Here is a 26,618-nt window from a genome sequence, read left to right on the forward strand (position 1 = left end):
TGTGCATGTCCTCTGGGCACCCCTCACCCTGCTAAAGCACTATGAGATAGCAGCCCAGATTTTCCCAGAATGCCATGGGCTGGCAGTGTGGTTGGGATGGACACAAACCTAGGTGCCATCCTGTTGTGTTGTGACAAAAGCTGCGGAAAGGACACAACTCAATGGCTGTCCCGTCCTCGTGGCTGGGCACTATGCGGGTGTTATCCAGACAGGGCTGCACTCTCAGGGTGGGTGAACAATTCCCAGCATGACACACTGGGTACAGGGTCAGTGAGCTGGCTAGGAAAAGGGACAGAGTCCCAGTGGCACATAGTGACAGATCTAGAGGAAAGCCAGGTCACATCTGTCTAGACCCTGACCGGGGGAGGGCTCAGGGGGCACAGCCCTTGCATCACTGGGACCAAGTCCAGCCCAAGCTGGTAGCAACCCAAAGTTGTGCCACTGGGTGGCTCATTTGGGCAGCAGTGTGAGCCGGGGTATTCTTTGGTTTCCTAGGGAATAATTGTCCGTGTCACAAAACTCCAGTGGTGCTAATGGCCAGCTCCAGGGCCTATGTGAGTCAAAGGCAAAATTCCCAGCATGGTGTCAGGCCCTAAAGGGTTCCTTCCAAAGCAGGAAGGCCAAGGACTGAATTCTCTGCTCACCCCTCTATGGGGTCCCACTCGGGCAGGGCTGAGGCTGTGTGGCATGCTTTTGACTAAGCCAGCGGGGCTCCTCTTGCCCATGGCTGATTTGTGGCAAAGGCCACTCGACCCACCGCGGGGGATGAGGGATAACAAGCCCAGCCTGTTTGTTTGTCTGTTTGGTCCTAGAAATGTCAGTTTTTATTAAGGGTTTAATGGTATCTTTGTTGCTCGGGGGAATGTACAGAACGTAGAAAATACACCGCGCTTCACTGGACACACACAGCTGCAGTTTAGTGGTTTAGAACAGCTCCTCATGGATGGACGTTATCTGCACAGCACGTGCACACAGCCTGCCATAGATACTGCTGTATCCACATACACACAGAGCAACCCGCCGGCCTGGCCCCTAGGGCACAGCTAGCCCTGGCTCATCCTTAGGGAAAGGGCAGCCCAGCTTTGGGGCAGAGAGGAGGCAAATGGGGGTCCCAGCAGCAGCCTGGGCAGGGGGTCCTCAATGTTGTGGCACCTCCTGGTAGTATCGCCTCCCCCAGGAGCCTTTGGTTGCTGGCGAGGGGCCCCAGGGGCACAGGGGGGTTACCAAGTCCATCATCACGACAGGGGTTAATCCAAAAATGGGCAGGGAAGGAGCGGAGAGACCTGGAGGAGCGAGGGAGGGAGGGTCACCGTGTGACATCATTTGTGCTCAGTCACATCACAGGAAGAGACAAGAAAATGGCAAGAAGGGACGAAAGAGCAAAAGGGACGAATCCAAGGTAAAAACCCTCCCGGAGGATGAAAATCCCTCCATCACTGAGGGTTTGGAGCCGGAGGGCTGGGGGTGTCCCAGGATGGTGTAACTCCCACATTGGCTGTGGGGCAGGGAGCAGGGGCCACGGGGCAGACATCGCATTGCAGGGGGATGGGAGGGCAGATGCTGGCAGGCAATGGGGTGGGACTAGCAGCTGCCCCTAGCTGCCCCTGCTCAAGGGAAGCCCCTGGGGAGGCGGGGGTTAAACCATCCTGCTGAATCCCAGAGTCACTGATTGTGTCTTCAAATAAAAAATTACACCTGTGCCCGGTGTGCCGGGCGGGGAAGGGGATTTTTACAGACGTTCACGCAGTGGAAGGTACCGTATGCAGGGGCTTCATTTCAGGGACGAGTGGCCCCGGCTATCCCGTCCTCATGGCTTCCATGTCTCGTCAGGCTCAGCAGCTGCTGGGAGTCCGATCTCTCAGGCCGGGGCATTGGGTGGCCATTTCTGTGAGGACCCTGTCTAAGGACCACACCCAAATCCTTGTAGGGTCCCCCAGACGGAGGGCAGGGGCAGGCCCCGGAGGAGTTGGGGCCAGGGTGAGAGATGCCTCACTGGCAGCACCCTTCTCCCCTGGGGCCGTCTCCTCTGCTCTGTCCCAGGCCTTCGTGTCACCTGGCCGGCCTGGGGCCATGTGCGGTGCACGCAGACCCACCAGGGCAGGTCCCACCCTCCTCCTCACACAGCCCCAGGGCAGGTGCCACCTGGCACCTCTTGCCAACCAGGCGCCTGCTGATGGGGTTGGCACTGCCCTCACCCTAGCTATCTTAGCAGGGACCCGTGATTCTGCCTGGCAGTGTCTCGCCTGCGGTGCCGGGAGGGGCTGACGCCCCCATCCCGGCTTGGCTCTGGTCTCCCCAAAGCTCCTACATGCAGCTGCTCTGCACTGGGGTTCATGTAACCTCTGCAGTTGAGCCTAGAGAGAGGGAGCCTGCGCTGGTGTGCCATGGCCTAGCCCTGCCCCTCAGCCCGACGGACCAGAGAGCTGGCTCTCTGCGGAGCTGTGCGGAGAGGTGAAGCCAGGAGGAGGGGATGGTGGGGCAGGCATCCTGGCCCCCTCCCTCAGAAAGCCAAGGGGGAGAGGCAGGACACCCCTTTCCTCGGTTTGGGGGCGTTCATCATTTTTCCGAGTCCATCTTGATGATGTTCATCAGGGCGTTTTTGAGGCTGTTCTTGCTGGGGGACTTGACGGCGGGTTTGAGGCTGGTGGCCTCAGCCTCGTCCCCCCTCAGTTCCATCTCGATGGTCATGACAACCTTTGAACTGCGGGGGGACTTGGCGCCCGCCTTGGGGGTACCTTCCCTGCCTGCTAACCGCTATTTCTTGTCCTTGCGGGACTCGCCCAGGCCGCCCTTGGATTTCTTCTCGCTGGCCGACTTGGTGCTCCGGCTATGGTCCAGCATGGCATACAGGACGGGGGGCTGTAGGGGGAAGGAGAGCAGTGAGGCTGGCAGCTGCAGTGGGGCAGGGAGGCTGTGGCTGATGGCTAAGCTCCACCCCTGGGTGTGTGGGGAGACACCGGCAGCAAGCGCTGTCAGGGCTGGCTCGGGGCAGTGTGGGGGCCTTAGTGTGCTGGGCCATTTCCCAGGTCTGTAAGCCTCCTTCCAACCCTGCTGGCACTCAGGCCGTGAGCCCGTGGGGTGCTGTGAGACCTCAATTGCTGCTGGTTTCAGGGGAGCTAAGGGCAACTCACAGGATCAGGCCCTAAGTTGGGACCTTTCTGTGGGTCCCATTGGAGACAGCGGGAAATTTACCAGTGACTTGAAGGAGAGCAGGTTACTTCCCTCTCTCCTTTCCAGGGTTGCGCTGTTTTCCTTGTAGGGCTGGAGTGTGAAGCTGGGAGCTGAGATAGGTGGGTTCTAGTCCCACCTCCTGCTGCCCATGTGTACCTCACTGCTCCTCCCTGGGCCTGTGTTTCCCTGTCTGCAAAGGGGGACCCAGGTGCTTTACTCCCTTTGAAATCTGGGGCTGGCAGTAGCTCTGTTAGTGCTGGCCTATGAGTCTTCCCCCCATTCCCCCGCGATCATGTTCTCTCCTGCTCACCTGGCGGCCTCGTTTTGATGAATCCTTGGCTGACCGCTGCAGTTTGCCTTTCTCCATAGCACTAAATGAGAACAGAAATTGGTCAGCACTGCCTGTAAGATGCCCGATTCATAGATTCCACAGTCTGAAGGGACCATTGTGACCATCTAATCTGACCTCCTGGATAACACAGACCACAGGACTTCCCTGAATTAATTCCTGTTTGAAGTAGAGCACAGCTTTTAGGAAAACATCCCATCTCAATTTAAAAATGGCTAGTGATGGAGAATCCCCCACAACCTTTGGTAAGTTCTTCCAATGGTTAATTACCCTCACTTAAAAAATTGCACCTTGTTTCTAGTCTGAATTTGTCTAGCTTCAACTTCCAGCCATTGGATTGTGTTAGACCTTTGCTAGACTGAAGAGCCAGTTATTAAATATTTGTTCTCTATGTAGGTACTTACAGACTGTGATCAAGTCACCCCTTAACTTTCTCTTTGTTAAGCTAAATAGGTTGAGCTCCTTGAATCTATCATTAGGAGGCAGCTTTTCCAAACCATTAATTTTTCTCATGGCTCTTCTCTTTTGACCCCTCTCCAGTTTGTCAACATGTTTTTTGAATTGTGGACATCTGAAATACAGGATTCCAGCAGCGGTCACACCAGAAAGGTAAAATAACCGACCGACTCCAACTTGATGTTCCCCTGTTGATGTATCCAAGGACTGCAGTGGCCCTTTTGGCCACAGCCTCACACTGGGAGCCACGACCCCCAAATCTTTTGCAGAACCTCCTATCCTGTAAGCATGGCCTGCATTCTTTGCTCCTACGTGTAGACACTGACATTTGGCCATATTCAAATGCAGACTGTTTGCTTGTGTCCAGCCTGCCAAGCGATGCAGAGCAGAGCAGGGGCAACTGGATTCTGAACTAGCCGGGGGCTTCTGAAAGGAGCCACTGTCTTCACACCAACCTCACCATAGCTTCCCTGCAGATCTCAGCAGAAGCCAGGATGAGCATTGTCCTGACCCATCCCCTGACCCCGCCCTGCCATTACCCATCCCGTGAGCGAATTAGCCACCTGAGTCTTCCCCCTGCAGACACCCCGTAGGGGATGCCAGCCCAACATGCAGCCCCCAGCACAGCTCTTCCCCTACCCCCAACCCGCCATCCCATCCCAGCGATCTCCCCACCCCACCCCCTGCACAGTGCTCTACCCCATGCTCCATCTCCCACCCCCCAGCCCAGCACACGCCATGCCCCTCCAGCGCTCCCTCTAAGCCATCCCTACCTGAGCTGCCTTTGCAGGGTTGCCTGCCTCCGTAGCCAGCAATATCTGATGAGATAGCCTGTCACCACCACCAGGATGACCAACCCCAGCACTCCTCCGATGACAGCCCCCAAGACCACACCATACCTGGTGGGCACTGTTGAGGAGAGGGACCTGTTACCAAGGCACATACCCTAGGACTCTGCCCCAAGCCCCACTTTGGCTCAAACACCAGATAGAGAGGTTGGAGGCCGGAAGCCCTGGGGGAGGGTCTCCGGCCTGGGTTCTGCAGCAGCTCTGACTAGGGTGGGCCCTCTGGCCTTAAAATCTGTGAAATCCACGGGGTTTCGGCAGGGCCCTCAACATGGTTCCTTAGCAGTATTTATTATCTGTAGTACAATCGCAGAACAGACCCTCGTTGTGTCAGATGCTGCACAGACACACAGTGTCTCCAGGGAGATCACAGTCTGAATATACAATGGGTGGGAGGGGAAACTGAGGCATAGCGAAGGGATGGGGCTTGCCCAAGGTCGGTGGCACAGCTGGGATTAGTACACACACAGGAACATCTGGAATGCTGCTCATGCTCAAAGCTGGGGAGGTGGGACATCCCGAGATACATGGCTCCAGTTCAGACCCCCATGGTACTGCCTGGGGGTGGTTCCTGTGTCACGACTGTGTCAGATGAGTTATTTGGGGGTCTCAGTGCTGCCTCTAGTGGCTGGCAGCAGATTAGCCTGTAGCACAGGGGCGGGCAAACTTTTTGGCCTGAGGGCTGCATTGGGTTTTGGAAATTGTATGGAGGGCCGGTTAGCGGAGGGGGTTGTGGCATGGTCCCCACCTCCTATCCACCCTCCCCATCCAACCCCCCTATTCCCTGATGGCCCCCCCCGGGACCCCTGCCCCATCCACACAGCCCTGACCTGTCCCCGGACCCTTGCCCCTAACTGCCCCCTGCTACCCCATCCAAACCCTCCTTTCATTCCTGACTGCTCCCCCAGGACCCCTGCCCCATCCAACCCCCCCGTTCCCTGACGGCCCCTGGAACCCCTGCTCCTGACTGCCCCCTGCCACCCCATTCAACCCCCTCTCCTTCCCGACTGCCCCCCATTCAATCCCCTGTTCCCGCCCTGACCCCTATCCACACCCCCGCCCTCTGACCACCACCCTGAACTCCCCTGCCCTCTGTCCAACCCATCCTGCTCTGTGCCCCCTTACCGCACTGCCTGGAGCACCGGTGGCTGGCGGTACTATAGCTGTGCCACCCAGATGGAGCCGGGCCATGCCGCCACCCGCCACCATGCAGCACCCGCCACCGGGTCCAGCCCAGGACCTCGCAGCCCCGCCGCCCAGAGCATTGCACCAGCAGCAGAGCAAGCTGAGGCTGCAAGGGTGGGGAGACAGCGGGAGAGGGGCCGGAGGCGAGCCTCCTGGGGCAGGAGCTCAGGGGCTGGGCAGAAGGGTCCCGTGGACCGGATGTGGCCCGTGGGTTGTAGTTTGCCCACCTCTGCCATAGCGGCATCAGCCAGTGACTCAGGACTCCTTGCCAAGGTGTGTTGAGGCAGCCAGGCCTGTGGTGGGATGGGAAATGGGGGGGATGGACGAGGGGGCTGCCAGTCTTGCCACTGGTTTAACACAAGGCCACTTATGGATCTGAGGGCAGGGTGGGGTCATGTGTGGGTCAAAGAGGCAGGACAGGACCGCGTATGGGTTGAGTGGCAGCGTGGCGCCATATGCGAGTCTGAGGGATGGGATCAGGTGTGGGGCAACCAGATAACGAGGGGCAGGCGAGGAGCGTGTTGATGGTGTGACTGGAAGTTATCAGGCTCCCGCATCTCAGTGGGCCAGGGCCACGCTCTGAGCTCCTCCCCAACGTACCTTTTTCTAAGACATAGAGGATGACCTGAGACGACTTGCCACCAATGTCGGGTGGGTTCTTGACGTCACAGGTGAAGGTGCCGTTGTCGGTGTAATCCAGGTTGCGGATGATGATGGAGCCGTCTTTGCGGTGTGGGTCCCCCACCCACTCCATGCGATTCTTGAAGGCGCCCACTTCGTCGACATAGGGCTGCCCCTTTACGAAATGGAATATCTGGGGGAAGACACAAGCGAGTGATGAGGATGCGAGCTAAGCCAGGGGCAGAGCCTAGGGGATGGGACGGATGGACATAGGAGCCTTCCTGAGCCGCCAGCCTCTTACTGAGATGGTGTCCTTGCCGCTCTCTGGCTGGAACAGCCAGGTGATGGAGACGTCATCAGAGATCCACTCGCTGGACCAGAAGCTGCAGGCGAGGGTGACCTGGGATCCCACCGTGCCATGGACCTCCCGGTGTGTGTAAACGTGGATGGCCCAGGTTGGAGCCAGCACTGCAGGGAGACAAAGCCGAAGAGTCATTCCAGCCCCGCTGCCCAGGAGCAGGTCTGAGCCGGCCCCTGCCCACTGCTGTGCGGGTATGTTAGGCCCCTAGGCACCCTGCCCACATCTGCATATGTGGGCGGGGAAGGGGCAAAATACCCAGCAATGGAGAGTCCCAGCTAGTAAATGACAATACTCTCTCCCTCCCAGCCCAGGAAAGCCCTGCCAGAGCCCGGGGCTTTGGTGTCTCTGTGTCACAGGGAGCGCAGTGGCTTGACCGAGTTCACATAGCCAGGTCATGGCAGAGCCACAACTGTAGCATGGACAGCCTGGATACCAGGCTGGTGCTTTAGCCACAATGGGATCCTTCCCCTGTACGTGGAGCCAAAGCGTGGTGCCATGTGTCACACAGCTCCTCTCCTGGCAGGCAGAAGCTGTCCAGGTTGCGTGCAGGCCAGCAGCAGTGGAAGGAGATGTTAGCAGCTCCCATGGGCTCCCTTTTACGATAGCCCCGTGCCTTGTGCAGTGGTGTAGGGCTATGCCACATGGGGGCACTATCTCCTGTCACCGGTGACACGCCCGGTGCTGTGCTGGGCGTGGAGAGTCTAGGGGGGTTTCCATCATTGGTGCCAGGTGGGGGTGTTAGCAGAAGCCCCTCGGCAGTGTGGTTGCTCTGACTTCTCTAGAGGGGCTCAGCCAGCCCTGACTCCCAGGGCAGCAGATGCCTTGCTCCCTCAGGACTCCGCGTGCCCACCTTGGCACTTAGCGCTTGCCTGAAACATGCCGGAGCCCCATGCCAACGCTACTGGCTGGGGGGCAAAGGCCCTTTTGTTCTATTTCAGAGAATACACAAGGGCTGGACCCTGACACTGGCCCATTGTGCCCACTGTGTATGGCTTTGTTCTGGTCCCCTCCCCTCCGCCCGGCCCAGCTCTGCTGGAGGAGGCTTTGGTGGGCTCACTGGGCTCCGGGTCGGGGGCCAGAACATTGCTGGGTCTGCTGGAGCCACTTGGGTGACACTGAGCTGGTAGCTCAAAGGGGGAATTGTGCTCCAGTCAAGCACTCGCCGAGGCCTTTGTCCACCCCCGAGCTGACATTCCTGACGGTGGGGGGAGATTTCCCTCCTGTTCCACCCTGGTTGGGGGCCTCATCCTCTTGCTGGCTTGAGGGGATAATCCTGGGCCAGACAGAGCAGCGGGGGCCAGACACCTCTCAGGAATGTCTGTCCAGCCTGGACCAGCACCACTGGCTAGATGCCATTCACAGCTGCATCCAGGCCGGGGGATGCCCTGGCTGAGGGCAGGGCCACTGCCCTCTGCGCCCCATGTCTCTTCCTGCTCCCTAGTGCAGCCCTGTGAGGGACAGTGCCTCCTGCCCCCACATCAACGCTGAGGGGCGGGGCAGGGATTGTCAGAGGCTCTGGCTGGAGGCCAAGGCCGTGCCGTGGCCTGGTCTGGGGCTCATCCTGGCTAGGAGAGGAGCTGAGGTTAGCTGATGCGGCTAGCTAAGCTCCACCTCTCCCCTACTGCACATGCCGGGTGCCCCTTGTCGCTGGTTTTAGCCATGGCTTCTCCTAGGATCTGACTTGACCACCTCCCCTCAGCGAGACGCACCCTAGCGGGGTGGTTTAGAGCCGCTGGGCCCTGTTTGGTGCCTCTGCATGAGCTGGGCCCAGCCAGCACTCAGTGTTGCTCCTCTCTCCCACTACGGGCAGCAGATCCTGTCCGATGGAGCTGGCAGCTGGTCACAGCCAGGCAGGAGCCATGGCATTTAACGGGCCGAGGATGGGTCAGAAAGAGTCTGTGAAACAAAAGGACCCTCAATTGCTCCTAGGCCACTGCCGTGGGCACCTGGGCCCAGGAGCCAGGCTAGGCCCCTGGGGCTGGTTGTGGGGAGAGTGGTGCTGCTGTAGCTCCAGATGTCTGAGCTGGAAGGCTGTACTGTGCTCTGGTAACGCAGACACTCCAGTCAGCCGCTGGCCTCACCTCACATCACCTGCCCCACCCTGACTAAGGGGGTCAGACCTTGCACCCCCCAGCCCCACTTACACCGATCAGGCAGGCCAGCGCTGTGGGAAAATGCCCCTGTGCAGAGGGGCGCACCAGGCCTCTGTCTCCCTTCCCTCCCACAGGGACTGGCTGGAGCGGAAGGATGGCCCCATAGGCAGGGCACTAACATAGGAGACCTGCCTTCGATTCCCTTCCCTGCATAACCTTGGGCCAGTCGTGGGGCTTCACTTCCCCTCCTTCCCTCCCCTAGCTCTGGGGGCACAAGCCCTGCCCTCCCTCCCAGGGGGCTGTGAGGAGAAATACTCTAATGACTGGGATGTGAAGGGGCCTTGAGAAGCACCCAGCACAACTGGCTCAGGGCTGGCTGAGACTGGCATTCAGGAAAATGTCTTATCTGATGCCTCTCCAAGGGAATCCCTTCCCTGGTGGGTTGTGGCATCCTACCAAATACAAACTGAGCCATTGGGCCATAGGTCCGGGGAAAGGGCAGAGAATCATCGCAGCTGATGGGTAGAGGAAGCTCTAGGCAGTAAGAGAAGCGGGGACATGTCTGCCAGGTGTGCAGTGCCAGCCTCGTGCTGCTCTCCGTACCACCCAGCCCAGCTCTCCTTGAGTTTGTGCTTTAAGAGCTTTCTGGCAGTAAAATGTCCTTTCCTTGAAGATCGCTGGGTCCTCACAGCTGGCAAGGGGGGGCAGCTAATGACATTCCCCTGTGAGCTAAGGGGACGCAAAGCCAGCGACAGACGCATGGGGCTGGCTGCGAACTCCCCCTCCAGACGGTGCCACAGAAGGGCCATTTTGGGTCTGAGGAGGTGAGGGGAAGCAAACTCTGCAGCACGGCAGGTGTGCTCTACCTGGGTGCACTAGTGTCCCATCAAAGCGGCAAAGAGTCCTGTGGCACCTTATAGACTAACTAATAGACGTATTGGAGCATGAGCTTTCGTGGGTGAATACCCACTTCGTCGGATGCATAGTGTCCCATGCAGCAGAGAAAGTGTGCTCTAGCTGGGTGCACTAGTGCCCTGTGCAGCATGTCAAGTGTGCTCTAGCTGGGTGCACTAGTGCCCGTGCAGCATGTCAGGTGTGTTTCTCCCAGGCGTACCTGGAGCCCTCTGTGGCAGAGCAGCTGTGCTAAGTGGGCTCCCTGGCAGCTCATCAGCAGCAGAATGGTAATGGGAAGTGCCAGCACACTGTCGTGCTTTAGCAAAATGTGGTGGCTATCAACCAGGTAGCCGGGCCTTTGTGTGCTCAGAGAAATGGCAGCTGCGGATTTAACTCCCCTTTCCGCTTGTGATCGCTAGCCATGGACATGAGCAGTGAAAGGTGCCATCAGAGTTGCTCAGCACGTGCTAGTGTCTGTGCAGCTGGGCCCCTGGGAGGACAGGGGGAGAGATGAAAAGAGCAAGCAAGGGGGAGAGGAGAGGGAACAGCCAAGGGATGAGCCACTTGAACCCCAGAGTGCAGGGTCCAGGCTGCCCAGCAGGAAAGAACATGCTCATTCTGCCCCCCAGCCCCTGCCCAATGAGAACCTCCAACACTGCACGTTAGGGACAAAATCCTTACATCCTCCCGGGAGGCGGTCAGGATCATCACTGCACAGATGGGAAAACTGAATCATAGGGGGTGTGTGTGTCAGGTGGGAGGGGGTGACTTGCTCCCAAGGCTACAGAGCAGCTCCCTCTGTGATGCTGCAGCTACTGCATTAGGCACAGAGCGGATCACACGGGCTGCCCAGACTGCACTGGCCTCTTGGCTGCTTCCAGTTTGCAGGATGGAAGCTCTGCAAAGCCCAAAGTGAGCTCCCTGTGCCATGGAGGCACCTCAGACTGGCTGGGAGGATGAGCTTGTGAAGAGGTGAGGCCTGGCCCGAATTCACAGTCCCTGAGGTGCTGAAGAGTCTGGCTCTGCGGGCTCTCCTGGCTCTGCTACAGTGCGATTCACCTGCCCCTGCAGCCGCCCCCAGCAGCAAGTGCTCTGAGTTGCTGGATCCTGTCTCTGCCCCCAGGACAGGAGGGAGGTTGGTGGGAAATGCAGTGACAGGAGCCAGGAACTATCCCATGTGGGAATGCATGGAATGAAACAGGCCAGAGGATTCAGCCCAGTATGCGCCGTTACCCCAGCCAGAGGTGGGTTCTTACTTCAGCCCCCAACTGAGGATAGAGGAGGCATCTCCCAGGGCCGGTGCAGGATTTTTCCCTCCTATCTTTGCCCAAGGACTGCAGGGCTCTCTGGACAGATGGAACCAGGCGTGCCAGGGGGTCATTGGCTCAAAGCAACGAGGCAGTTCAAGGATAGAGATGCAGCTGTAATGCTTCAAACAGTCCCTGGAGCCATCCTGCTCCAGCCCCACCTCTGGCTCCTGTGACTCCAGAGACCGTGTGAAATGCTCTGCCCACCCAGACCTTCCCCATTAATGTCACCCACTTGTCTCCAGCTTCCTTGCACATGTCCCTCGTTACAGGGCAGCTGGGTCCCTGGCAGCGCTGAGGAGAGACCCAGAGCCGCATGCAGCTGGGTTCTGTTCCTGTGGCCTGGGAAAAACTTTGGGGTCCTCAGGGAGGAAAGTGCAAGGGAAACGCCGGCTCCTGGAGCAGCAGGAACCTTCCTGCAGAGGGTGCAGGCGCAGCCCAGCCTGCCCTGTTTCCAGGGGCAGCCACTGCCAGTCTAACAGTCACAAAACTCATCTCCCCGGCAACCGAACCCCTGGCACTGGGGCTGCTCCACAAGAGCCTCTCATCCCCACGTGTCTTCTGCTTACCTCACAAGGCAGGGCCCACTCCCACCATGTGCCTTGCCACCCCTCCGGTCTCTCTGGGAAGAGGGAGAGAACGGCTCCCTGCCCCCACGGGAGAAGCCACTTACCCAGTGCAGAGAACAGGGCAGCGACCAGCACGAGGCTCCCACTCCCCGAAGCGCCCTGGGACCCCATGGCTTCCAGTTACTGTATGACTCCTAGAGGCATGGGCGAGCCAGCGGTGGGGCCAAGAGTTCCTCGCCGAAGGATGGCTGGAGAACGGCCCCAGGGTTTAAAAACAGCCAGTGCTTCGGTGATGCAGGGTCTGCAAAATGCCCGGGCCAATGGGAGCCTGGCATCCGGAGTGGTGGGGGAAAGAGAGAGAGAGAGAGGAACAAAACTGAAAGGGGGATTTTGTTTGGAGTGTGTGAGTGAGTGGTAAACACGCTGCGGGCACACAGCCACCTTTGTCAGGCAGCATTCTCGGCGGGCGCGTAGGGGCTGCTGCAGCCCCCAGGAGGAATGCAGTGCGAGCCAGAGGGCAGGAGCATGGCAAGCCCTGGCAGTCAGACAGATCTCAGTCCCTGAAACCGCTGGATCCATCAATGGCAAAGAGCAAAGCGAGGAGCCCTGGGGTAAATCACCTGCCCCGCTCTATTTTCAACCCTGAGCACCTCCACTCCTCTTGGCTGCTGTGCCACATGCAGGGCTGGCAGGCAGGACACACAGCCCCGGTCCCCCTGCCTCTCCAGGGGGCTTCCCTCTCGTGGGCGCGTCACAGCCCCGCCATACAAAATGCTGAAAAGACAGGCAAGCAGCCACTCTGAGCTCCCTGAGCTGGTGAAGGCACTTTACACTGGGCATGAGCCCCGAGCCACCAGCTGGGCCCTCGTTGTACTGCCTGGGAGTTCATTCTCTGCCTTCTCCCTGCCCCGTAGACCCCGTAGGACCCTGGTGCTAGGAGGCCCCAGCATTGGGATGTGGCTCCTAACGTGGGTGAAGATTCCATGACGAGTCCCGTGGATGGTGCAAGGGCCTCGCTATCATCGTCTGCAGGACACCTGGCCTAGCATGTCCTCAGGCCAGGCTGAAGGTGCCTGCTGGATCCCAGTGGCGGGCAGACCCCAGACTCCTAAATCACACGCACGCCAGGGGCTGGGACCCTGCCACCCAGCTCTCTGCACAAGGCTGAGCTGAAGGAGACCTCCTCTAGCTGATGTGCAGGGCCCTGATCCTCTCTGGGGCCAGGGCTGCACACCCCAAAGCCGGTCAGTGACCCCCTCACACCAAACAGAGACCTCACTGCTCGCTGCGTGCAGGGGAACAACCGTCCCATGTGAGGCACCAGGCTGGTGTCCTTTGTGCTGATGAGAGGAAGTGGGGAAACAAGCCGTTGCCTCCTGGAGCGGTCCTTAGTGCTTTGGAATTGGGGTGCCGTGGGTGGAGGCAGCAGTCGCCCATCTGTGAGGGAGCTGGGTGGGAGGGCCAGGAGCCTGGGCCGGGGGGGGCAGTTTGTTACAATGGGTAGTTGGGTTCCCTCCCATTTCACTGTGAGGCTCCTCAGCGGGGTGGGAGGTGGAAGGTGCCTGGCTCAGTCCCAGGGGGAGCCTGGGGGACCAAGCACTGCTGCTGCAGTTCCCATTATAAATACTGGGTGGGAGCCAAGGTCAGTGTGAGGCGTATGGTGGCAACGGTGTGATGCTTTGGCCATCTCAGCTGACATGGGGTGTCATTCTGACACCGGGAGTGATGTAGTAACTAGAACGGGATCCACCAATCCCAAACCCAACCAGCCCCGCAGGTACCAAAGACAAGTGAAGACAAATATTGCCAAGGAGATCCCTAGCAGCTAAACCTTTTGTCATTGTTTACATCCCAGTGCCACTGAGAAGCTCCAGCCCAGCTCAGGGCCCCACTATGCTAGGCCCTGTACAAACACACCTGAGAGGCAGTTCCTGCCCCAGAGAGCTCAATCCAGATAGCCACAGAGGGGGAGGGAAACTGAGGCCCAGAGAGGGGAGGTGACCTGGCCAAGGTCCCACAGCAGGGCAGTGGCAGAACGGGGAGTCTCCTAGCTCCCCATCTACTAGGCACTCTGCCCCCCAGCTCTCTGTGGATGCAGCAGGGCCCTGACACAGCAGGTGAGAATGGCCCATCCAAGCCCCATTCCACCCAGCCAGGAATTACTCCAGCACAGGCAGGGCTCCAGCTGGCAGGGGCAGACCTATGGTAATGCCACTCACAGGCACCAGAGCCTGTAAAGCTGCCACAGTATGGGCAGAGTGTGTGATGCCAGCACAGCAATGGGGGTCGGTGCCCCTGTGTAGCTGGGAGTGTGGGCTCTGGTTTCTGAGCCAACACTTGGCTACACTGCCTGGAGAGCTGCCATTTTGTGTTCTGTTCAGATGCAGCAGGTCGCAGAGGAGATGCACACACTGGGCTCCCGTGGGGAGACCCTTCTTTGGGTCTTTCTCATGTCAGCTTATCCTTGGCTGGGAAGAAAGGCCCCTCTGAGGGATGGTTCATTACAGCTGGGAAACAGAACTGGGAAGCGTTCAGCTTGGACATGGGAGAGGAGGGAAGAAGAGGCAAAACCTGGGGGACTGAGAAGCCAGTACAAATGGATCCGTATTAGACAGGCATGGTCTGAGCACAGCACTAGCGGCCTGGACTCCTGGGTTCTATTCCCAGCTGTGACACTGACTCCCGAGTGACTGTGGGTTAGTGTCTGCCTCAGTTTCCCCATCTGCGAAATGAGGCTAATGGATTTCACAGTCATTGCTAAGCGCATTGATGATGAAGCATGGACACTGTTTATCGGGAGGTGTCTTGGATACAATGAGGCTGATGAGGGCTAGGACAGCCGTGTCCTCTGAGGGCTCTTGCCATGGTTCTGAGGCTTGGTGCCTCCCCATTGCTTCACGTGGCCCGAGGAGGGGACGCTGCAGAGCTGCCATTTGTGAAGCATTTGCTGCCAAAGGCAGATTTTCTGCAGCATTTTATTGCCACTGCGAAACTGGGGGAAATTCCTGGTGTTTTTGGAAAGTTCCCCCCAGTCCCCAAGCAAGAGAGGGAGAAGAGTCAGGAGGTGGGTTCGTTGGGCCAGGATTAAATGTCTGCAGTGATGAGACTTGGGGAAGTTGTTCCCCAGCCTGGGGCCTTCTACTGGTCCCCAACTCTGCACCTAGTCCCTCCCCCGGCTTGTGTGCTATGTGCACTCCCTTGGGGATTATACCCTTCACCCTCACCAGGGAGCATGGGCCCCTTAGACAAGTGGTCAATGCTCCTGGCCAATGGGAGCTGCAGAGCCAGTGCACAGGGTGGGGGCAGCGTGCAGAGCCCTCCTGGCCGCCCGCCCAGGAGCAGGAGAGACATGTCGCCGCTTCTGAGAGCTGCGCGGAGCTGGGCAGGGAGCCTGCCAACCCCACTCTGCAGCCAACGGTACTTTTAGCGGCCTAATCAGCGGGACTGAAGTCCAGGTCCCTTTTCAACTGGGTGTTCCAGTCAAAAACTGGACACCTGGCAAGCCTATCTTCAGCGCTTCTGGCAACCCTACCTCCAGTACTTCCCAGAACTGCTGGGATGTGGTAGAAGGCAGTCTGTCTTGACCCCAGCCTGTGCAAGCCACTGATTGCCCTACAGACTGGCTGGGCAGCCTGGAAATGAGATCAAGGGGTGAAATCTCCCACATCAGATCTGGGAAGTTACTGGGGGCACTGGGCTCAAGCACTTAGCTTCTCCTGCCATCACTGGGTTTGTGACTGTCCCCTAGCCCAGTTCAGGCTCAGCCAGGTACTACCCTCGCCCCATGTCCCCTTACAATGGCTCCCTCACACCCAGGGACAGCACAGGACTTGCGCTGCAGCTAGGATCCTCTGGCCCAGAACCAGCCTCTGAGTCAGAGGCCGAGGCCATCACAAGTTCAGCAGCAGCTGCAGCCCCTGTGTCTGCCAGCCATCCGGAAACAGGGTGGTGAAGAGCGGGCGTGCCACGCCTGCTAGCCAGCACTATGCTGCAGGATTTGGGGTCTGCAGGAGGAGCCATAGGACATTGCCAGGAACTGGCTCCGCACAGCAGGAGCAGCTGGGTCACACTTAGCTGAGTACTGATAGTCAATGGGCCCAGGGTAAAAGAAAACCTCGGTCCATGGTCAGACGCCAGGCTTGGCCCCATCCCAGCAAAGCATGGGCTGAGCATGGAGCACTGGAGCCATGCCACTGAGATCAGTGCATATACTCACACATGTAATATGTGAGCAGGTCCAGTGCTCTGCCTGATTTTCCAAGGTGCCGATATCCCCAGGAGGCTCTTGGGTGCCTGGCTCAGACCCTCGGGCTGCTTGCTCACTGCAGTGCCTGGCTATGGATTCAGGAGTCCACCGCTGGGCTCCCACTTGTGCAAATCATGGTCTTTCTGTCTCTGCGACTAAATCCCCTAAATACAGCGTGAAACCCAAGCCATGCAGCAGGCAACATCTCCAGACCCACCAGTCCAGCTGCCTGCCTCCCCCAAGCTCACCCTCCTGGCCAAGCTCCATTTGGTGCCTCTCCAAAATAAGCCACTGCAGATGTGTTAGGATCTTCTCATTCCAATGGTTCCCCTGTTGTTTAGCCCACTGGGCAGCCACTCATATTGCCTACCTCTGCAAGTAGCCCTGCAGGCTGCTAATAAACTGAGTACATGAGACAAGGCAGGGCAACCAGCGCAACATCTCTAGTAGAGAGAGAGAGATGGGTGTGCATAAGGACAGCTGAATGCACGGGGAGAGAGAGTGCTGGACAAGAGTAAGGGATTATTCATTGAGTCCCTTTTCCATACCCCTGCATGGATGGTGACTCGTGAGCACCTCCTGTAAAGCAGGGTCTCTGCAGCAGTCAGGGGGGCTCTGTCTGCCCTCCACTGAGCCGTGGCTGCTCCTGCATGTGGGCGCAAATGGAAGCATTCTGCAGGTTGAGAGATGTGCAGTTTCAATTGATAAAGAAAACCTTGTCCCCAGCTGGGCTGAGCCACATGGAGTGCACCAGCACAGATGGTATCTATCTAGTGCAGAGCAGGGTGGATGGAGCCAGCAGCTGGACCAGCGGACATCGGAGTGCAGGGGAATCTGCATAGATGCAAGGGATTTCAGTGGGGTGGGAGTTCCCTGCAGCACGAAGCTCGAGGTTAGGTAGGAGGCCTGCAGCCTCTAGGCCAGAGGTGGGCAAACTACGGCCCGTGGGCCACATCCGGCCTGTGGGACCATCCTGCCCAGCCCTTGAGCTCCCAGATGGGGAGGTTAGGCCCCTCCTCTGCAGCCTCAGCTCACTGTGCCGCCAGTGCTCTGGGCAGCGGGGCTGCGAACTCCTGCCGGGCAGCCAGGCTGTGAGAGCCTCCAGGTGTAGTGTATGAATTGCTCCCCATAGAGATGTGCTACTTACGGAGCACCAGGAATGGCAGCTGTAAGTAGTACACCGTAAATAGCACATTCCTACGGGAAGCAATTTAATACACTACAGTTTCACAGGCTGATTATGCTTTGTATGAAAAAGTACTTCCTTATTACTGTTATTTAACCTTTACCTTGCCATGGCACCTACAAGCCAACCAGGCTGGGCCCGCTGGTGCTGGGTTCTGTACAAACAGAGAGTAAGTGACAATCCCTGCCCGTCACCTGGACTCAGGCTTATCCTAAGGTCAAACCTCTGCAGCTCTTCTCCAGAGCGGCATGCATTGCCTTTACACACCTTGCCTGCCTGGTTTTGTACTCTGAGCCAGGGTGACTGGAGGTGCCTGCATCACCCCACTGTGACAGGCTCTGCTAACGAGAACAAGCCAACCCAGATGCACCTGTGAGTAGCTAACTGCCAAGGGCAGCAGCTAATTAGCTGAGGAACACCTGGGCCTAATAAAGGGTTATGAGGGCTCAGTCAAGAAGCCTAGAACTCAGAGGCTGGTCTCCTGGGAACTGATCAGGAAGCTCCCCAGGAATAGTGCCCCTGGAGGGGAGAGGTTGGAGAAAGGGAAAGCTATGAGTGCTAAGCCCTATGGAGACCCAACAAAAGGATCTTCCCAGACAGTAGCTAGAGGATTGCAGAGAGCTCCAGGGAAGAGCTGCAGTAGTCTGATCTCATGGGGCCCAAAGTCCAGAAAGGGAGCTCTTCCCTTCCCAGGTGATGGCAAAAGGCCCAGCTCCAGGTAAGGAGGTAGGATGGAGGAGACAGATGGACTATGATTAACTCCTGCCCCCTGCTGGGGTGAGGGCTTGCTTGTGTACTACATTTTGGCCTTTGGTTAAATCCCTTAAACGCCTGAAGGCATACTGTGTGCTGTGCAAAAGCCTGATTAAAAGTTACCTATCAGCTCTGTGTTCTTGGGGAACCAGGGAGCAGTATCTAACCTGTCTGACTCATGAACGATACCCCAGCCTCCGTTTGAACCAAAACCGATCAGCAGAAATTTGGGGATTGGCCCTGCTTTGAGCAGGGGGTTGGACTAGATGACCTCCTGAGGTCCCTTCCCACCCTGATAGTCTGTGAAAGACTTACAACAAGCAATGAAAAGGCTGTGGGAGATGCCTTAATCCTGCCACCCTTGTCGGGAGGGATTCAGGTGCAATTCCCCTAGTCTCATTTGCATCAAAGAGAGGACAGGAGGGCATCTCCATTAGCATACACAATGGAGATCAGAGATTCCAAGGCAAGAACCGCACTGAACTCTGGGACCAGAAAAGCAAGGAAGCACTGCATGATGGGGGATCTGTGCTCCAGGTGTTAACGAACACACACCTGTACACACCCAGCTCAGTAGTTATCAGACCAATTCTAGTAATAAATCCTTTATTGGTATCCAAAATACTGAAGTTGCCTAATTGCATTGTGAGTTCCCTCGAAGGAACACTGCCCATAGCCAAGAATGAGCAGTTCCTATTGTCTACCCTGAACAAAACAAATTTGGTATACTCCCTTGAGCCATCAGTTTACTCATTTAAAAAAAATCTAGTGTTCTCCCTTGAACCATTGTTCTTTTCGTACAAAAACCCTGACCCACACTCAGATAAGTGTTCTGATGCCTGGATCCAACATCTGTATCAGTTCGATTGGAACTTCATCTTCTCCTGACTGATCGTGCTGGGGGCTCTGCCTGGCTCCATCACTCTGGACCCTCAGCTACCACCACCACCTGGGAAACACTGACTGGTTCAAGCTTCACAGAATGGGGGGAACCCAACTCACTCTCTCTCTCTCTCTCTGAGGTTTTTTTTTCTACTCTAGGTATAGCTGTCTAATCTTGACTTGTGTGATAGGTTATAGTTTTCTAAACCTGACTTTTGTAATCAAATTTAATATAGATTTAATATTGTAGCTGGCTTTTTTGTTTGGCTCTGCTTATATGGTTATTACCTGGCAATAAATAACTTTTATGGTTAAGCTGGTTGCTTTTCTCTCTCTCGTCTTTTTGTCTTTCCCATTTGCTCTACAGCAACACTCCTCTTACCAAAGCTAAAGATCTCTATAGTACCCAAAAATCCTGTGGGGTTTGCCCATCAAATGGGTTACTACCAGAACAATTGTAATGTGAAAGTGGCAGGAGGGACATGCTGAACGTGGGGCATATGAGGGTGGCAGCTTGGAAGAGCTGAGTGACCCAGTTTCCTTAGAAACTAACAAATTTATTTGAGCATGAGCTTTGGTGAGCTACAGCTTCATCCGATGAAGTGAGCTGTAGCTCACGAAGGCTTAAGCTCAAATAAAGGTGTTGGTCTCTAAGGCGCCACAAGTACTCCTTTTCTAATAAATGAGCATACCCCAAAGTGATGGGCGAATTTGGGAACAAAGCCCCTTGGGGAAACTGAGGCAGGGATGCAGTCATGGTTCTGCACCAGGCCACCAAGGGGTGCTCCACTGGTGAGTGCCCACCAAAAGTCAGACACGCCCCAGAAAAAAGTCCATGTTGAAAACCCTGGCCATGCCTGAGGTTCATCCAGTCCACCCCTCCTCCAAACCAGGCCAGGAGCCATGGAAGCCCTCTTAAAGTGTGTGTGTGGGGGGCCCACTGGTCACTGAACTGTGACCCTGCCCCCTGTACTGCCCCCTCCCCCGCATCGCTTGCCCTTATAGCTGGTAAAAAGTGGAAGGCTATCACTTTTAAAAGTGATGGGACCCTGGTGTGCCCCCCTTGTTCTGGTGCCCCTGAACCAGGCCCCTCCCCCACACTCTGGCTAGCCCCCCTCACTCCACAGTGAGCTGATGTGTATCTTCATTATTTATTGTCTGGATCAAATGTTTAAATTTGCTTTACCCTCAACCTCTTCCTACCTGTCCCCCCCAGTCCCAGCTCACATGCGAGGGGGCAGGTTGGGGCCTTTCTTCCCCCACTCCCCGATCCTGGTGCACACACCCGCAGGAGGAGATAACGTGAGGTTGCCCCTTTCCTCCCCTAGTCCTCCTGCCACTCAACCCATGTCCCCTTACCAGTGTCCCTCAGCTGAGGTCCCAACCCCACTCCCCTCCCCATAATCCCCCCCTTCCCCTTGCTGCAGCCCCAAATCCCCTAGTGCCCCTCCCATCCTAGCAGTCGTTTGCTACAGCTTCTGGCAAACTCTCTTGTTAAAGGTTTCAGAGTAGCAGCCATGTTAGTCTGTATCTGCAAAAAGAAAAGGAGTACTTGTGGCACCTTAGAGACTAACAAATTTATTAGAGCATAAGCTTTCGTGAGCTACAGCTCACTTCATCGGATGCATTTGGTGGAAAAAACAGAGGAGAGATTTATATACACACACAGAGAACATGAAACAATGGGTTTATCATACACACTGTAAGGAGAGTGATCACTTAAAATAAGCCATCACCAGCAGCGGGGGGGGGGGGGGGGAGGAAAGGAGGAAAACCTTTCATGGTGACAAGCAAGGTAGGCTATTTCCAGCAGTTAACAAGAATATCAGAGGAACAGTGTATCCAGTTTGCAAATTAATTCCAATTCAGCAGTCTCTCGTTGGAGTCTGTTTTTGAAGCTTTTTTGTTGAAGGTGAAGTGAAGACCCACTCTTAGGTCTGTGATCGAGTGACCAGAGAGATTGAAGTGTTCTCCAACTGGTTTTTGAATGTTATAATTCTTGACGTCTGATTTGTGTCCATTCATTCTTTTACGTAGAGACTGTCCAGTTTGGCCAATGTACATGGCAGAGGGGCATTGCTGGCACATAGTGGCATATATCACATTGGTAGATGCGCAGGTGAACGAGCCTCTGATAGTGTGGCTGATGTGATTAGGCCCTATGATGGTATCCCCTGAATAGATATGTGGACAGAGTTGGTAACAGGCTTTGTTGCAAGGATAGGTTCCTGGGTTAGTGGTTCTGTTGTGTGGTGTGTGGTTGCTGGTGACTATTTGCTTCAGGTTGGGGGGCTGTCTGTAAGCAAGGACTGGTCTGTCTCCCAAGATCTGTGAGAGCGATGGGTCATCCTTCAGGATAGGTTGTAGATCCTTGATGATGCGCTGGAGAGGTTTTAGTTGGGGGCTGAAGGTGATGGCTAGTGGCGTTCTGTTTTCTTTGTTGGGCCTGTCCTGTAGTAGGTGACTTCTGGGTACTCTTCTGGCTCTGTCAATCTGTTTCTTCACTTCAGCAGGTGGGTATTGTAGTTGTAGGAATGCATGATAGAGATCTTGTAGGTGTTTGTCTCTGTCTGAGGGGTTGGAGCAAATGCAGTTATATCGTAGCGCTTGGCTGTAGACAATGGATCGACCCATCACTCTTACAGATCTTGGGAGACAGACCAGTCCTTGCTTGGACTGTCCAGTCCAAATGTGTCCAGACATGCCAATTCTCACGATAAATTCTAAGTAAAATTTCTAAATTCAGCCTCACTCAGGATCTTGTGATAGAACTTTCAAATCTCTGGATTGTTTTCTACTGACGTAATTCACGTGCAGCGTCTCGTGCAACTTCCTTGTGTGCTGCAGACATGCTTGGGGGCAGGAGAGATGAGGGCTCCTAGGAGGTTAGCTGAGTATGAGGCACATGTGTGGTCAGCTTTTGCATCGGACTCAGCGGGATCCTGGTGCTTGAGCTCCCTGGTTGTGTCCTAGTAGCTGGGATTGGGGCTGGGCAGGGCCCTGTGGGCAGGGGCCAGCTGTTCGAATGCTGCAAGCTGGTGGGCCTGAGCTGCTGGAATGTGGGCGAGTCCAGGGCTGGAGCCTGGGCAGGGGCCGGACAACTGTGCCTGGAGTTGCCAGCCTGGCAGGGAGGCACAAGCAGCAGGGCTTGCTCCTGCAGGGCCAGCCCCTGGGTCCCCCCTTCCCGTGGGCATGATGGTCAGGGGCATAGGACCAGGGGAGCTCAGATACTCCTCCCTGTACAGCCTGGCCAGCAGCTGCCGCTCTCCCGCACCTATGGGGTGCTCTGATCAAGAAGTGGGGTGGGCCTGCGGTGTGAGGCCGCAGAAGGGAACTCTGGGCAATGAGGGGGAACCATGGGCGGAGGTGACACAGCTGTTAGAGGAGGCTAGGCCCCGGTCCCCCCCCACGCAAGATCACAGAGCACCCCCACCGTAGCCCCCGTAGTGCCAGGCAGCAAGGCCTCAGCCTTGGAGCTCCAGGCAGCTGGGCAGCATGCCCGCAGCGCCCCCAGTGCCTGTGTGCTGGGTGACCAGCCCCACAGCACCAGGCGGCGCGGTCCGAGCGCCCGGCGGGCAACACAGCACCAGCCACCCCAAGTCTCTACAGGAGGCAGGCAGGCCAGCCAGCCAGGGCAGGGTGCTGGGAACTGCAGAAGGGGGCCTGGCCTGGGGGCGGAGCATGGGTGGGGCCATGCTAGGCTGTTTTGGGAGGCACAGCCTCCCCCTGCCTACGATACCCACCGCCCAAGGGGAGGACGCAGCGGTGGCTGGAGGCAATGGGGAGGTGGAGAGCCCAGGGAGGCAGCGATGGTCAGGGGAGATGAGGGGATGGATGAGGAAGCAACAGGGGCGGGGGGATGGGCGGGGAGCCCTGGGAGACTGAGGGGGACGGGGCACCAAAATAACGTTTTGCCCAGGGTGCCATTTTCCTTAAGGCTGGCCCTGGATGGGGAGATTGAGTTTTTATCGACAAAGAAAACTCTGTGCCCAACTAGGCCAAGCAGCCGCAAGTGGGTGGCTCTGGGATTGTGATGCAAGTGATTTCAGGACAGCCAGACCTGGTGCAGAGGCAGCCAGGCTAAAAGAGTGGAGAGAGAGATCCACTGGTGAATAGGGATGGTCTGGGAGTGCTATTGATGTCTCTGCATCAATGGGGTCTGTTTTGCTTCAATAACTGATTCAGTCTAGTATGTTCTGGGCCACAGAGTAGCCAGTCTTAGGTCTCTTTATTATCCAGCACCAAGATACCAGCCATATTCACTGGTTGGGGATGTTGGGCCTTTTGCTGTTCTCTCAGGTGCTAGGGAAATCAGGCAAGCTTCACTTTCAGTGCTGGCTCAAGGGGAATTGGAGGGATCCCCTGCTCCAGGATAGTTGATTTCCCAAAAACGTACCCCCTCCATGGGGTTTGCTCTGATTCCTGTGTAGTAAAGCTGGAGGGCAGGACTGCATTACAATGCACCAACTTCAGGCAGGGCTCCTTCTGAGCTGGCTGTTTACGGTTTCTCCTATTTCCCCCATTCTTTGTATTATTTAATTAGAGCTAATGAGATCCACCTGGTCTGACTGCCATAGAGAATTTGCAAAAACAGCTCTGCATCCCCACACAGGACCTAGAGTGTGAACCACTATCATTTCCATATTGTAACCTCTTAAATTCTCATGGCAGCTTTGATTTCCAAGGATCCCCAAATGCACCTTGTGATGAAGTGGGAATGTTCTTCATTCTTTCTCTGAATACTGTGTGGGTGCCTCAGTTTCCCCTACACATTTCTTAAGTATCTAGGTGGGGGGATAAGGGTGTGTTATTGTTGCAGAGCCCGAGAGGCCAGTGTGATGGCATCTACACAGAGAATGGCCAACACCCTGTCTCCAGCAACTGATGGCCTGGGCCCCTCCCCAGCAAAGGTGCTGACTGAAGGTGTTGGAGAAAAAAGAGATCAGGTGACCTCCTGGCCCGGGAAAGAGACACAGGTGAGAGGAGGGGCTGGAGAGTTTCAGTTTGGAGCTGGCTGGGGAAATGGAGGGAGGCCCAGATGGGGCTCTGGCCTTCCTGCCCCCCGAGACGGACCTGACTAAGGGGTCCTGTTCTCTGTACCTACAAGCTCTGTTTTAGGCCATGTTCCTGTCATTTAATAAACCTTCTGTTTTACTAGCTGGTTGAGAGTCATGTCTGACTGCGGAGTTGGGGTGCAGGGCCCTCTAGCTTCCCCAGGAGCCTCGCCTGTGCGGACTCACTGAGGGAAGTGCATGGTGTGGAAGGGGATGCTGAATGCTCCAAGGTCAGACCCAGGAAGGTCGAAGCTGTGTAAGCTTCTTGCGCTGGCGACAGTCTGCTCTCAGAGAGGAGGCTCCCCCAGAGTGCTGACTGGCTTCATATGGAGTAGTTCCTGAGCATTGCCTGGGGACGTCTTGACAACTGGTGGTAGCAGTGGGATGTACTGCACCCCATGAATGGCGCTTCTTGCAGTAAGTGACTGGGGAGCAGTAAAACGAAGGGGGAGTAACGAGGACCAGGCGTGCTGAAGGTTCAGAGAGGGGTGGTTTCAGGGGGTGAAGGAGCTACGCTTGTCCCCTGGGAGTGTGTGACCAGCGAGAAGGACTGTTGCAGTAACGGGGTCCCCCTGGGGATTGCGGTGAGTAGTCTCAGGGGCGGAGGAGTCTGCAGCTCGACCCTGGGAGAGAGGTGGTGACCTGGAGAAGGGCTGGCATGCTAGGGGTTCTTCCTGGAAACCACAGGGAGCTGAGAGCACACAGGCCTGTGAGTCCACAACAACTTGGGAACAGCGAAGTGGTGGCCTATCATCATCTCTTTAAGAAGGACATTGTAACCCTGTGCAAAAAGAGAGGGTTATGCATTGGAAAATTCACAAAAGCACAGTTAATCATGCATCTGGAGGACGATGACCGGTTTAAGGAGCAGATTCCTGACTCAGATGGGACTGGAGCTGAGTCCGAAGGAGCGAGAGGACTGTGAGAGAAAGCAAGAGCCCAAGAAAGCTGCAGAAGAAGCAGCAACAGCATAAACTGGCGGTGGTGCGGTGGTGGAGCGGAGAGGCATAGCGGACTTCCCAGAGGTGAGCTGGGATAGACCCTGGGGTGTCAGCTCCGCAGGGAACCTCAATACTAAATTGCTGCCCCTGGTTAAGTAGGCGGGGGATGTGAATGCCCACCTCACTGCCTTTGAGCTGGCTGGCGATTTGAACCAGGGGGACCCTGTGGAAAAGCCCCAGTGTCTAGCTCCCTTGCTGGGTCCCAAGGCCATAGACTCCATCAGCCAGATGGGTGGGGAGGTGGACAGGCTCCCACTCCTGACCCCAACCTATATGTCTGTGTGGAGTTCCCTGGGACCAGGCCCCTCGGACCTCCAGTGGGAGCGGAAGGTGATGGTCAATGGGGAGACATTCCTGGGGTGGCGAGCAATGTTCCCTCTAATTTTTGACAGGCCATGTGTGCAAAAAATTTCTACTGTGCAAATTTTTGTGCGCGTGGTGTTTCGCTGTGCGCGCGGGGTTTAGGATCTGTGTGATCATGCACACACGCACAGCTTAGAGGGAACAGTGGTGGCGAGGCCCTGGGACAGCGAGAACTGTTGTCAGGCCCTGGGTGGTGCACCCCCACCAGATGCTGAGGGGCTGTGTGGCCTGGGTGAGGGTCCCAGGGATGGGGCCCCTCGCCCTGCCTATGGCCCAAATCCCTGTGCAGACACAGGAGGGGTCGGCCTGGCTGGTCGTTGGGGTTCTCCAGAATATTGGCTGTGAAGTCCTGTTGGGGGATGACTGTGTCTCTTTGGGACAGGATCCAGGCCCTGCTCCTGTAACAGCCGAGGGTTTGAATTTGAATCCAGGGAACCAATCGTCTGAGACTGAAATGGTCAGTGAAAATGCAAATGACTTGGCTGGCGGGGGGGGGGGGGGGGAGACGCTGCTAGGCTCAGGATACCTGCCCACCTGTAACCAGTGCCCTGGGGCTGAGTGGGGGGGAACACAGGCAGGGCAGGTCGGCTGCCAACCAGGTTTGCCTTGTCCAGAAGCGCTGCTGGGAAGTGAGTCCATGGCAGGGAGGGGACTACCGGGGACAGGGCTCAGCGGGGCTGTGACCCCAGGCCCAGCCAGTGAGAGGTCCCACTCCCTCCCGCAGCAGCTGAATTCCAGACCGAGCTGCAGAAGGATCCCTCCTTGGAGGAGCTGAGGGAACTTGCTGGCCACAGCGCTGCAACCCCCTTGGGGAAGGCTGCAAGGACAGATACCTGTGGAAGAAGGGGTTCCTGTACCGGGAATGGGCTCCCCAAGGGGAAGTGGAACCGTGGGGAATCCAGAGGCAGCTGGTGGTGTCCCAGAAGTGTCGCCGCAGGCTGCTTTACCTGGCCCACGATGTCCCTCTCTCAGGACGCCAGGGGATCCAGAGCCCCAGGCAGCAGCTGCAGAACTGACTGGCCTGGAGTCTGGGACGCAGCCCGACAGCACTGCAGGTCCTGCGACCCCGGCCAGAGGGTGGGGAAGGCCCGGGATAAGGGTGAAGCTTCTTTGAGACCCCTGCCCGTCATAGAGGAACCTTTCCAGAAGGTGCCTATGGACATAGTGGGACCCTCAGCAAGGCGACCTGTGCAGGGAAGAAATACATCCTGGTGGGGATGATTTCGCCACCCGCTTCCCAGAGGTGGCGACTCTGTCCTCCACCGAGGCAGACACCATGGCA

The 26,618-nt window shown here is 56.7% G+C and overlaps 1 protein-coding gene and 1 long non-coding RNA gene across 2 annotated transcripts; one reads left to right on the top strand and one right to left on the bottom strand.

Annotated features, from left to right (window-relative positions):
• Positions 1–789: 789 nt before the first annotated feature.
• On the bottom strand, positions 790–12,193 carry MPZ (myelin protein zero). The gene is given in 6 exon segments (XM_038382891.2): positions 790–2,859; positions 3,482–3,542; positions 4,750–4,885; positions 6,607–6,820; positions 6,929–7,095; positions 11,956–12,193. Coding segments are annotated over 6 exon segments (948 nt in total). The 5' UTR covers positions 12,023–12,193; the 3' UTR covers positions 790–2,556.
• Positions 6,980–26,074, top strand: LOC122457405. Its single transcript, XR_006276930.1, has 3 exons — positions 6,980–7,118; positions 21,820–21,827; positions 26,064–26,074. It is a non-coding gene; the product is annotated as an uncharacterized LOC122457405 (long non-coding RNA).
• The last annotated feature ends 544 nt before the right edge of the window (positions 26,075–26,618 follow it).

This window comes from Dermochelys coriacea, chromosome 24 (assembly GCF_009764565.3).
Source record: "Dermochelys coriacea isolate rDerCor1 chromosome 24, rDerCor1.pri.v4, whole genome shotgun sequence".
Classification (NCBI taxonomy): Eukaryota; Metazoa; Chordata; order Testudines; family Dermochelyidae; genus Dermochelys; species Dermochelys coriacea.